Raw genomic sequence first — 12,338 nt, forward strand, 5'->3', positions numbered from 1 at the left:
GAGGATGTCACCAACACATCATACATCACAGAGCACTAACTAATAATCCTTGAGCAACTAGTCTATGACATGTCAAGAGGGCATGTTGTGTCAGTCCTGTTGTGTCAGTCTTGTCTCATTACGTTGCACACACACAAACACGCACGCGCGCACGTGCCAAGGCATATGGTACTACAATTCCCTAACGCCATAGAATTTGACGTATGATATGACGTTGCAAAGAGGCGGGGCCTGCATATTCCGCTCTCCATATTTTATTTACTATACTTATTTATTTCATTTTTTTTCAAGGCAAAATGGAGAACGATAGTCACCTATGTGATGTAATGTGAATACGGGGGATTAAACGACTTGTATTGATGTCGTTGGATAAACTGACACACAATCTAATCCATAACACACACACACACAAGCGCCACACAATAGAAAACGAGAACAATAGCCAGGCTCATAGCTTTAATCATATTTTCTCTTTCATTTCGATCATTTTTCATAGAAATCCTCCGTTGGATGTAAACTGGGGCGGAAGATTCATCTTCGTTTTGACAAAAGGACTCTAGCCTCAGTTTGCCTTTCTGTGGGTTTTGAAGGAGTCAGAAGGAGCACGTTGTAAGACGTGCGAGACAGCAAGAAACGAGGGGAGAGGGGTCAAAGAAAGGAGCTGCTAAGTGAATGGGCACGACTCAGTATTGCGCTCCTCAGTTTATGGCTATCGATCAGTTTGGCAGTCACCTTAATCGAGAGATTTGGGCACACTGAGAATTAGCTTTAAGGGTTGGCTACCCTGCTAGCTAGAACTACAGCTAACAACATGGGACGCATGTGAACGTGTCTCACACGGGAACGTAGTAGCCGCAGTAGCAGCTACCAGCAGCCTGGTAGGGAGAAAGAAACAAGGAAGCGGGACTGCTAGCTGGCTAAATCAGAGCTAACGTTAGCTTACTGTTGGCTAATATTATTTCTAATGAGCGACCAAGGAGTATGCGATTTGATACGAAGAGGTAAGTGTTCGCATTTCGCTTTCCACTATCATGTGAAATTTTCAATCACCTCTCTGCTGCCTTGTTTTTAAGATGCCTGGCAATAATGAACGAGGAAATCTTATTACAGAGGAAGAATGGAGAGTGGTTAGCCAGCTAGTGTACCTTTGCTAGATTATGGAGGATGAAAATGTTGTATGCGTGTGTGCGGTATCCCAGTTTTTACTGGATTGCCCATTACAGTAACGTTATAGCTAATGTTAATTTATGCTGGGCAAGAATGCTGCAATTGCATGAACTGGCTTGGTGATAAGACAAGGCGAGCCGGTGTGAAACAGTTTGTTGGCTAGTGGTAGCTAGCGTGCCTTTGGTGCCAGATGCGCATCTTCATTATTCTTGACCAGCCAAGTTATGTTCGCTTGCTTCTTGGTTTTTGTAACCTTTCTGTTCACCCAGGGGCTATGGGTCGTGTTTCGGCAGGCATAACCACATCGTGTGTATATATGTATTTATATATATATATATATATATATATATATATATATATATATATATATATATATATATTTTTTTTAAAAAATGATATATATATATATACAAATCATGAATAAGCAAAAATTCATCTTAACCATTTGGATTCATGAGAAACTGATTACACACATCCTGTGCGCTAATTAACATTAGCTCACTACCTCAGCTTGCTAATCATGCCACTTGATATCTAGTGTCTTCTCTAGTTGCATGTGAGCAAATCATAACTTTTGTTATATTACCAACTTGTTATTGTAGATTCAGTTTGTATATGAATGCTATATTCCTGTCAAAGCTGGTGCGTTTGTAATAGTTGCAGAAATAACGTCTTACTGTAGACAAGCACACCCACTATAGATTGTCTTTAGCATGCATTGGCTTATATCAGGAGAGTAGCATGTGAGACAGCAGGATAAAGTAAGATGGCTTTGGTAATCATAAAAGATTGTCTTTTCATTCCATAAAGTTTGATTGTTCTGTTTCTGCAGTGTCACTCTCTCTCTCTCTTTCTTTCTTTTGCCCCCCCCCCCAAAAAGAGACTTTGGTGAAGGACAGGCACATGAAGGGAAAGAGACCTCCATCCTTTTAACTTTTACCCTCTCTCGTTTCACTGTGTTGAGGGCTTTTCCACATCCTGCTGGGTTCCCTACTACCGAAAAGAAACATCCTAAGCACCTTTGTGTTTTAGAGCTGGTCTCTGATCAGTATTTATGCAGTCATCTGAGGCACTGATCAACCCACATCCTTAAGAGCCTTTTCTGATCAGTACTCAATGAAAATCATAAGATGATAGCATTATGTTATGTAAGCAAGTTGACCTTTGATCAAGTTTCTGCCTGTAAGGGTTTACATTTCATATTTAAACCCAGGTGAACATAAGTGTTTTTCATCCTGGTCTACCTCCATAAGTGGTCAGGGACAGTCAATTTCCAATCCCTCTTGAGTGTATTCATATGTGTACAGAAAACCCAATCAGGTTCTCTCTATCTAGAGATAGATGTACATCTCTCAGCTAAATGGCTATTCCAGTGCTTTATTTAAAAGGTGTGCCTATTGGCATCTTTTCCTCCCTCTCTGAGACCAGGCAGGGACTCTAAAATTGTGGGTCACACCCTGGTCTCAGGGCAAAATCCAATTTAATCGGGTCTGAAACTCAACAGTCAAAGAAACCCTGCTATGTGTTCTTGCTTGGCACAATGGCACCTATGACAACTCTGGGGAGATTCAGAGAAGTTTAGCATAGGCCATGCAAAAATAAAAAGGCTGATACGCAAATCTGTTACACGCTCTGCAATATATCTTTGTGCCAGTGTCACTTGGCCCATAAAAAGATTTTGAATCGAAGCTGCAGAGGTTTATTAAACTGCTGAAGAACTGCATCAGCTGCAAGTCCAACATAAACAGTTTGGGATCATTTCATAATTTCATTTAACCAATACATACACCCATTCTCAAATGCTCCCAGGTCAGGATTCTGTTAATAAAGTGGTGACAAGGCAGCAATTAACAGTGGCTGGTAGGTGCATAAATTCAGCTGCCATGAAATTGGTAAAAATGGCTAAGGTTTTGGAAGAACTGATGGCCCCAAACCAAAGTTTACGTGCATCTAGTTGGTATATGGAATTAATTTTTCTGGTCTGCGATGAGATGATCCTTAAATTAGAGGACTGGTGTTTAACTCCCAAAAATGGTACGCATCCACCCTTGTTAAGGTTTCCTCGAGCAAAATACTCTCCATTTCATTAGCTAACACTGACCTCTGACCCCTCTGTGGAGGAGGGGGGTGGTTATAAAGACATTTCCCTGTAGGGATCAATGAAGTGTGATTATTAATGTTTTATAAGGCTATAATTACATCTGCCAACCCATGAGTTAGACAGGCACCAAGCTCTTCTGGGCAGTCTTGTTTTTAATCCTTCTCTCCCCTGTCTGTCTGTCTGTCTGTCTGTCTGTCTGTCTGTCTGTCTGTCTGTCTGTCTGTCTGTCTGTCTGTCTGTCTGTTTGTCTGTCTCAGTCTCTCTCTCTCTCTGCCTCCTACCAATACCTCTTCGTATTCTTGCTTATGTAAAATAAGTGGTCTCTCCCTGGTCTGTGAATGATGATATATGGAGTGTTTAGACTCTTGGCAGGGGTGCTTGTTTGTTATTGTTCATGTCATTAACCTTATGTCTGGTTTGTGCTTCATATGTAAGTGCATGTGGTCCCTTTTTCCTTCCCAGCTGACTTGTTTGGGGATGTCGGGCAGTAAGGCGCTGGGCGGGGGGGCTGGTGGGGGGGCAAGGCGCAGGAGGACCCGGTGCCGGCGGTGCCAGGCCTGCATGCGGACTGAGTGCGGAGAGTGCCACTTCTGTAAGGACATGAAGAAGTTCGGAGGGCCCGGCCGAATGAAGCAGTCCTGCCTCTTGAGACAGTGCACAGCGGTGAGTGAGACCCACATGCACATGCATACACAAACACATGCATATGCCTCGCAAGCGCAAGAGCAAGCACTTGCAGGTGCAGTTCATGGAGCATGGCACTAGTCTTTCCTGGGTTCGGGTTCTATTCCCCTTGTACTTCAATGAGAAGATGAAGGCATTTACTGTGTGTTTGAGCTGACACAAAGCCATATCCAGTGTTGCTGTGTTTTGTGGACACAGTAAATGTGCAGGAGACATTCGGAACTAGCATCATTTTGGCCGGGATGTTCTCTTTCCGCTTTCCGCTCTAGGTCTGTTTTCCTGGACTTGCATTTATGCATGTTGTTATACATACATGTCAATAAACATTATTGACAGCTGATGATTGCTTATGGCATGAAACAGGCTTGTACTGTCCCATAAAGAATTTACTTGAATCACTGGATTATATTTATATATACATATACATACATATACATATATATATACATATACACATATACACACATATATATATACATACATACACATATACATATATATATACATACATACACACACACACACACACACATATATATATATATATATATATACATATACACATATACACATATATATATATATACATACATACACACACACACACACATATATATATATGAGCAGCCGAAAGTAGTAGATATATATATGGAAGAAATATTTTATTCATTAACACAAGAACATCCCAGATCACTGCGTAACTAACTCAGTACCTCATTGTTCTCTCTGACGGTGCTGGTGGTAACTACAACTGCAAGCCAGTTATAATGCACAAGTGATGGAGCCAGTGGTCATTCCGTTTAACACACATTTACAAGTGTTAAGGGATCTTTTGTAAAGAATAATGTAACCTATTTAGGTTTGCAAACTTACACAAGCACGCTGGACCACATACTTATGCACGCAGGTACATGCATGCAGATGCGGACAGTTACACTCAAGCATACACAAGTACACACACATACAAAATACCCTGCAGGCATACACATGCACAAGCGCACTGATTCCATGTAATGTAGCAATTTAGATGGTGTTAAAATGACTCCAAACAGCTTATCCAACGAGGAGTTCACCTGGGATGCGAGCCATTATGTGGATTTCAGAGGACATGTAAAGGAAAACAGTGAGGAGGTTTTCAAATTTTGACATGCACAGTGCACACATCCTCATCATGTACCCTGGGATGTTGAATTTCATCCTATGTTTGCATCTGTCATCGGGGTTCAACCAGCAGTCACTATGGAAAACTAATATTAAACCAGATTTGATGTTCTGTTCCCTCTCTGTTCTTCATATTTGCACTGAGTTAACGGGTTTGAGTGGGTGGCACTTTCTGTTGATAGTTCTCCTCAATGTAAAGGTCTCCTTCTTGATGACATAGCCGTACACCCCTGTTGACAACATGGACTTTCACAATGTTTGCTGACACACATTGTTCAAAGAAGGAAAGACTTTTAACAGACACACACATTGCCACAGTACATAGAGTATTGACACACATGATTCATGGACCACAAAATCTCTTACAGACTAACATAGTACCACAATACATACTAGTACATAGACAACAGGAATAATACAGTACCACAGTGAATTCTGACACACATGGTGCAGGGGACATCAGGACGTTACATACATTTTCATTGGACCATACAACACATACTAATGGTTCTACATCTGTGTTCATGGTTGATTTGTATGGTGATGGCTTTATTGGGCGGTGTAGGTGATGGTGATTGTAGTGCAGCGGTCCACTGTGGCATCAGAAAGATGAGCCGAGGAAATGATGACAAAGGATGAATTGGTACGTCTTTGGAAGGTTTTGATGTTTTTCCTCTCTGAAGGAGTTGGATTCGGTCATTTGCACCCCTGATCACAGCTGAGTAAATCTTGTTCGTTTCCACAGGCTAGGAGACCTGTGCACTCTATCTCTTCCTTGCAGTTGATTACAAAACGCCCTAAAATGTTTTTGTTTTGGTAAATCTGACTCTTGACAGTGATTCAAATAGGGGAAGAAAATGCTGAATTTGAATGCAGAGACTGCAGTGACTGGTAAAACCCAATTCACTCGGGCATCCAGGTGGCATGGCGGTCTATTTCGTTGCCTACCAAGCAGGGATCACCGGTTCAAGTCCCCATGTTACCTCCGGCTCGGTCAGGTGTCTCTACAGACACAATTGTCCGTGTCTGTGGGTGGGAAGCTGGATGTGGGTATGTGTCCTGGTCACTGCACTAGCACCTCCTCTGGTCGGTCGGGGCGCCTGTTTGGGGGGGGGGGTAGCGTGATCCTCCCACGCGCTACATTCCCCTGCTAAAACTCCTCACTGTCAGGTGAAAAGAAGCGGCTGGTGACTCCACATGTATCGGAGGAGGCATGTGGTAGTCTACAGCCCTCCCTGGGTCGGCAGAGGGGGTGGAGCAGCGACCAGGATGGCTTGGAAGAGTGGGGTAATTGACTGGATACAATTTGGGAGAAAAGGTGGGCAAAAATCCCCCCACCCCAAAAAAAAACTCAATTCACTGGCCTACTACAAGTTTAAACTAAAAAAGGACCCGAAATGACATCTGGTCATCTGGCTGCTAGAGCAGGCTGACTTGCAAGCTGCTTGAATTGTTTTAAGAGCCACCAAGACATTGAGAATGGAAAAGACCTTCCAGATCATGGCTGATTATCTGTCAGAGTATTCAGTGGCGTAGGAACACATCGCAGCAACAACAACAACAAAAATCACCAGCCTTTGGCTACTGGTCATGTCTTACACCAGCCCTGAGGGAAGTCAAATGACTCACGTGTTACATGTATATGCGTTGTTTCTTTCAGCCCGTGTATGTCGATGTCGATTTCTGTTTTTTTTTTTTTCGACAATAAATCAATTTCAGTGCAAGTTCCAGTTGGGAGACCTCACTGGGAAGTAAATAAATTCCTTCCCCCAGACTGACTTTAAAACCTTGTCTATTCTGGGAGTCTTACATTTTGCAATCAGAAATGAATAGGTGATAGGAATGGCAAGGTTGTTTGTTATTGAGTGTATAATTAACATTGTGGCTGTTTGTGTAAGTGCATGTGTGTGTGTGTGTGTGTGTGTGTGTGTGTGTGTGTGTGTGTGTGTGTGCGCGCGCGCGCTTATGCATGTAATCTCTTTTTCTTTTTTTCTTTTGTATTTTTGAAATGATAATAGATGAGCGGTGAAACTTGCACAGCCGGCGCAGTGCAGTGTAAACCATTTTGAGAACTGGACTTGAAAGGTTTCACATGAAAAAAAATAATGGTATTTGGTTCACTTAGCAACATGTTGGAGCCACACACACATGCGCATGCGAACACACACACATACACATACATGCTTGCAGTAGTAGTGATTGGTCCACACAGCCAGAGAAAGGAGAAGATTAGCCAGAAATAAGCCCAACAGAATTGGAACACTGCATAGAACCTGATATGTACACACACACACACACACACACAGAATGTCTTCTTGAAAGACGGAAGGTGTGATTGTGTCGATGCTTCAAATAGCATCAACTGAGAGCCGGAGCCCGGCAGGCAATGATGCTGAGTTTCCGTGGCAACAGGAGATGGTTGCTGGCACTTTATGTGTGTGTGTGTGCGTGCGTGCGCAAATGTGTGCATGTGTACAAGAGAGAGTGAAAGGCAGAAAGAGAGAGAGCTTTGATCCATCGTTCTGGTTTCAAAGGGATGTACTCACAAACCAACCAAGATACAGAGAACCCACCTCTCCTCCGTTAACTCACATCTTCTTTCACCTCCTTATCAAATCCCCTCAGAGGAGTTTGTCTTGTGTGGTTCCAGCAAGAGGGGGAGGGGTAGATGGTATGAGAAGATGCGCAGTAGGAGGAGAGATGGGAGTGTGTGTGTTGGGATGGGGGGGGGGGTTGTACATCTCTCCTGGGCTTAGGGGAGAATCAGGAGGTGGGGGGTTGGTGGTGTATGTTCCAGAAAGAGGAAGAGAATGTATATGTTTCCCTGAGCATCCCCAGAAAGGAGAGATTTGGGAGGAGGAGGGAGGTAAAGGGGTGGCTGTAGTGCTCCAGAGGAGGAGTGGTTCGGTGAGGAAAGTGGTTTATATGGGTTACTCCTTATCAGGGTCTGGTTATAGGAGGAGGAAAGGAAGGAAGTTGGTGTGACCAAGGTCGTGCTCATATTTGCGTGTGTTAAGGGGAGGAAAGCTAGAAATGACTTACCATTCCACGTGGCGTGTATCACTGATGCTTTAAAATCTTTATACGTTTCCGATGTTTCCAACCCTTCATCTCACTGAATAGTGTGTACACATACTGCAGCTGATGCATCACCGTCTAGTTCACAAATCCTCTCTCTCGCTCTCTCTCTCTCTCATTCATGACCTTATTTGCAGTACCTGCTCGTGTGCCTTCAATTGTAGTTGCTCTCCAAATCTCCTAATAAAAGTCCACAAAGATAAAGGAGGTGACGATGTAGGGGTAATGTCATAATGTCACAACGTTGTCAATTTGGAAGTTAAAGTAAAATTCTGTTTTTTGTTGTTGTTTTTTTCTTTTTATGTGGTTTTTGCTATAATGCATATCAGTCAAGATATTCTACACACAGGCTTCATTTTGGAGATTTTGAGCACGAGACCACTGCTGGACACAGCTTTACTTCTTCTTATGGGGCAGCAGAACACAAGCCTTAAACCTGTCCTTTCAACAACGATGACAATAATGCAGCCCGTACATGATTTCCCATTATCTATGACAGTTCAATTGCCAGATAGTTAGTCAATGGTTACTACTACATATAGGCGGGTCATTCCTAAAAGTTGAACCAGGAAGTTTGTCAGCGATGTGATCAACTATCAAGAATATTGGACATTTTTCTTAACAACTTTTAACTGTCACTTTGAAACACATGGTGTAGATAATTGGGTTGAATTGAACCTGTTGAAGCATGACGCTCGTATTCTGTAGCACCATAACTCACCAATTGTAAAGCTGAGTCCAGCGGTGATCCCAAAATCTCCAAAATGAAATATGAAATGATACTATAACTGATATGTGTGATGGTGAAAACTACAAAAAAAAGACACAGGTTTAAAAAAAAAAACCTCCCAGGGAAGAAAAAAGGGCGAGGAGGTGAAGGAAGGAGTGGACATAGTGGGTGTTGGGGGGAGATTTGAGGTGAAGGAAGGAGTGGGCATAATGGGTGTTGGGAGGAGATTTGAACGGGGTGAAGGTGAACCCCTATTTAGCTTGTGGGAGAGGAGAGTAGGTTTAGCAGCTCTGGAGCCGCACATTCATACAGGACTTATGATGGTGATGATTAGGAGGTGATTTAAAATTCTCCCAAAGTCCCGGAGGAATGAAACTGAATGGAGGGACTGGGATGATGATTCATGAGAAGGAGGCCCGTATTTTTGGAGCTGTCAAGAGGAACAAGCTGGTTGTTTAAGGGTTTGTTGGGTTTCAGAGGGGGGAATAAGTAGGTGGGAAGAGTAAGATAGAGATGATAAGTAGGTTAACTTGATGTTTCCAGAAGAAGAGGAATTGGGGAGATGTAAATCAGGAGAAAAGGATGTTTTTCTTGTGCTTGAATAGGAGGCGCTCAAGGAGAAATCTCTGGTGTGCTCTCCAAAGAGGAGGCGGCTGTTGATGATGAAGAGTTTTAAGATTCTCTTCTGCTCCCAGGAAGAGCAACACAAGCACACTGTATCTCTGTTAGTAATAGTACTGTTGCCATTAAGTCGATCTGCTCCAAGTGTATGTGCTTGTAACCCGTCCTGTCAGCTGCTGGAATGGAGAGCTCTCAGTTTGCCTCCTCAGTTCAGCTGAGTCATGCTCAGTCAGAGCAGAAACATGCTGGATTTCTTAGACTCTCCAGAGATCTGATTACTGATTGGCTGTCAGCAGGCTAAAGGTCAGTGAGGTCAGTGGTTCAAATTCCCGGGCCGTCGGAGAAACCAGATGAAAGGTAAATGGGTGCCTCCCTTTGTCTCATGGTGCCGTAGGGGTGGAGTCATGGCTGAAATGACAACTCGGATTAGTATTACACAAATCATTATTATTGTCATCCACATTACTAGTATTAGTATTTTCTCTACTTTTACATCAGCCACCTTAATGCTTTTAAGCACTGCATGCATTATGAATGAAATGTGTTAATTTATGATATGGCAAGATTGCAAGATGGGCAGCATTGTGGCGCAGTGGTTAACGCGGTCACCTCACAGCAGGAAGGTCAGGGGTTCGACCCCCGGGGTAGTCCAACTTTGGGGGTCATCCTGGGTCGTCCTCTGTGTGGAGTTTGCATGTTCTCCCCGTGTTTGCGTGGGTTTCCTCCGGGTGCTCCGGTTTCCTCCCACAGTCCAAAGACATGTAGGTCAGGTGAATCGGCTGTACTAAACTGTCCCTAGGTGTGAATGTGTGTGTGTGTGTGTGTGTGTGTGTGTGGTTGGCCCTGTGATGGACTGGCGGCCTGACCTGGGTGTCTCCCCGCCTGCCGCCCAATGACTGCTGGGATGGTTTCCAGCATCCCGTAACCCTGGTTGGGATAAGCAGCTTGGATAATGGATGGAAGATTGCAAGATGTATAATTGTCAAAGGAAATAGTGATATCTGATCACAGATGGTTGTATGCGATCAAGTTCTCTCTTGCTTTGTGATGGTGACACTCTGCTGTTTTGGGGCTGTAGTTTTGGACCCTGGATGATAACGTCTACATTTATGGTTTTCCTGAGCACAAGGACAGAGTAAATGTCAATGCTGTACATTGACACCGCTATACATTGTGATGTTCGAGAATTCAGCTTAGAAACACACACCCAATCCCTTGTAGTTGGCTGGGAATAGCAGACTGCAAAACGACGAGTATCTTTGTGATTCCTCAATAGTTAAAACTAGCTACTGCAGGAAAACAGCTACATCGATAGTTAAACCTGAACAATGCAATAAACCTGAACAATGCATTAATCTACCCATCTCTGAAGTGGAGCCACTCAGTGGTCTGGAGCTCTGGGCAGACAGAGAAAAACCACCCATGTGTGAGTTCAATGAATAAGCAGGTGCACCAAGGGCTAACACAAGTATACAAGTCAATTTTCTGTGTTTGTACCTCCAACATGTCACCTGATGGATTATTATGTTGTGCTCAATTTCTTGAGCAAGTTTTTTTCCCACTGATTTTAAAGTACGAAGATGTCACTGTAGACATGCAGACCACACATGGCCGCTGGGCCAATGCACCCTGACATTCTGCTCCCGCACGTGAGGAGGCAACTCACTATATAATAATTGGCTGTTGCTGTTAGAGCACCACAACCAATTTTATGAGGATATGCTGGTTATGTGCTGATAAAGAGATTGCCGGGGTGGGTGTTGCTCCCCGCTGGTCTGAGGGTCCTACTGTGTTGGAGCTTCTTAGCCTGGGTCTCCCCTACCTCTGACACCTGTCAGAAAGAAATAGAAGGAAAAATATGATTGGGGAGGTGGACCACCCACTCTCCTTCTAGCAAACAGAAAGGGACACATTCATATCTGCTAAATAGATGGCATTTAGTAGGGAAGTAATGACGCAGTCAACTCACCATTCAGTTCAGTAGACGATACAGGCCTCAAGGTTCAATACATCATGCGCGTTTGGAGAACAAAACTGATGTGGGCTGTGATGGTTGGTTATGTAGCTTGAGAGGTCCAGCCATCTGTGGTTATCATGACTCTCTTAGCCTTCTGGAGGGCTTCTTTAACCTTTACCTTCACATCCTCATACATGGCAGGAACTACAGATTTACTGAAATGTGTATGGGATGGAATGTGATATTTGGGCTCCAGCATTTTGACAAGTTTTCAAAATCCTTCATCCTCAACTACTGAAAGTGGTTGCATGTCTTTGGCAATAAAAATGCAGAGGCTTTTTGGGGGGGGGGGGGGTTCCCCCCTTTTTCTCTGAATTGCACTTGTCCAATTACCCCACTCTTCCGAGCCATCCCGGTCGCTGCTCCACCCCCTCTGCCGATCCAAGGAGGGCTGCCGACTCCACGTTTCCTCCGATATATGCGGAGTCACCAGCCGCTTCTTTTCACCTGACAGTGAGGAGTTTCGCCAGGGGGATGTAGCACATGGGAGGATCACACTATTCCCCCCAGTTCCCCCTTCCCCCTGAACAGACGCCCCGACTGACCAGAGGAGGCGCTAGTGCAACTACCAGGACACATACCCACATCCAGCCTCCCACCCGCAGACACAGCCAATTGTATCTGTAGGGACGCCCGACCAAGCTGGAGGTAACACGGGGACTCGGACCAGAGATCCCCGTGTAGGTAGGCAACGGAATAGACCGCCACGCCACCCGGACACCCTAAAATGCAGAGGCTTTGCGTTATCTCTTTTGCCCACTGACTTGATGCCAAAAACG

The 12,338-nt window shown here is 44.1% G+C and overlaps 1 protein-coding gene across 1 annotated transcript in view; it reads left to right on the forward strand.

Annotated features, from left to right (window-relative positions):
- The first annotated feature begins 761 nt into the window (after positions 1-761).
- The window catches only part of zgc:158376 (uncharacterized protein LOC100101643 homolog), a 36,000-nt gene continuing 24,423 nt past the window's right edge, over positions 762-12,338 (forward strand). Inside the window, exons 1-2 of the mRNA XM_056288515.1 lie at positions 762-1,001; positions 3,731-3,931. Coding sequence (XP_056144490.1) covers positions 3,746-3,931 — 186 coding nt within the window. The 5' untranslated portion in view covers positions 762-1,001; positions 3,731-3,745. The remainder of the gene's footprint in view (positions 1,002-3,730; positions 3,932-12,338) is intronic.

This window comes from Lampris incognitus, chromosome 10 (assembly GCF_029633865.1).
Source record: "Lampris incognitus isolate fLamInc1 chromosome 10, fLamInc1.hap2, whole genome shotgun sequence".
Taxonomy (NCBI): domain Eukaryota; kingdom Metazoa; phylum Chordata; class Actinopteri; order Lampriformes; family Lampridae; genus Lampris; species Lampris incognitus.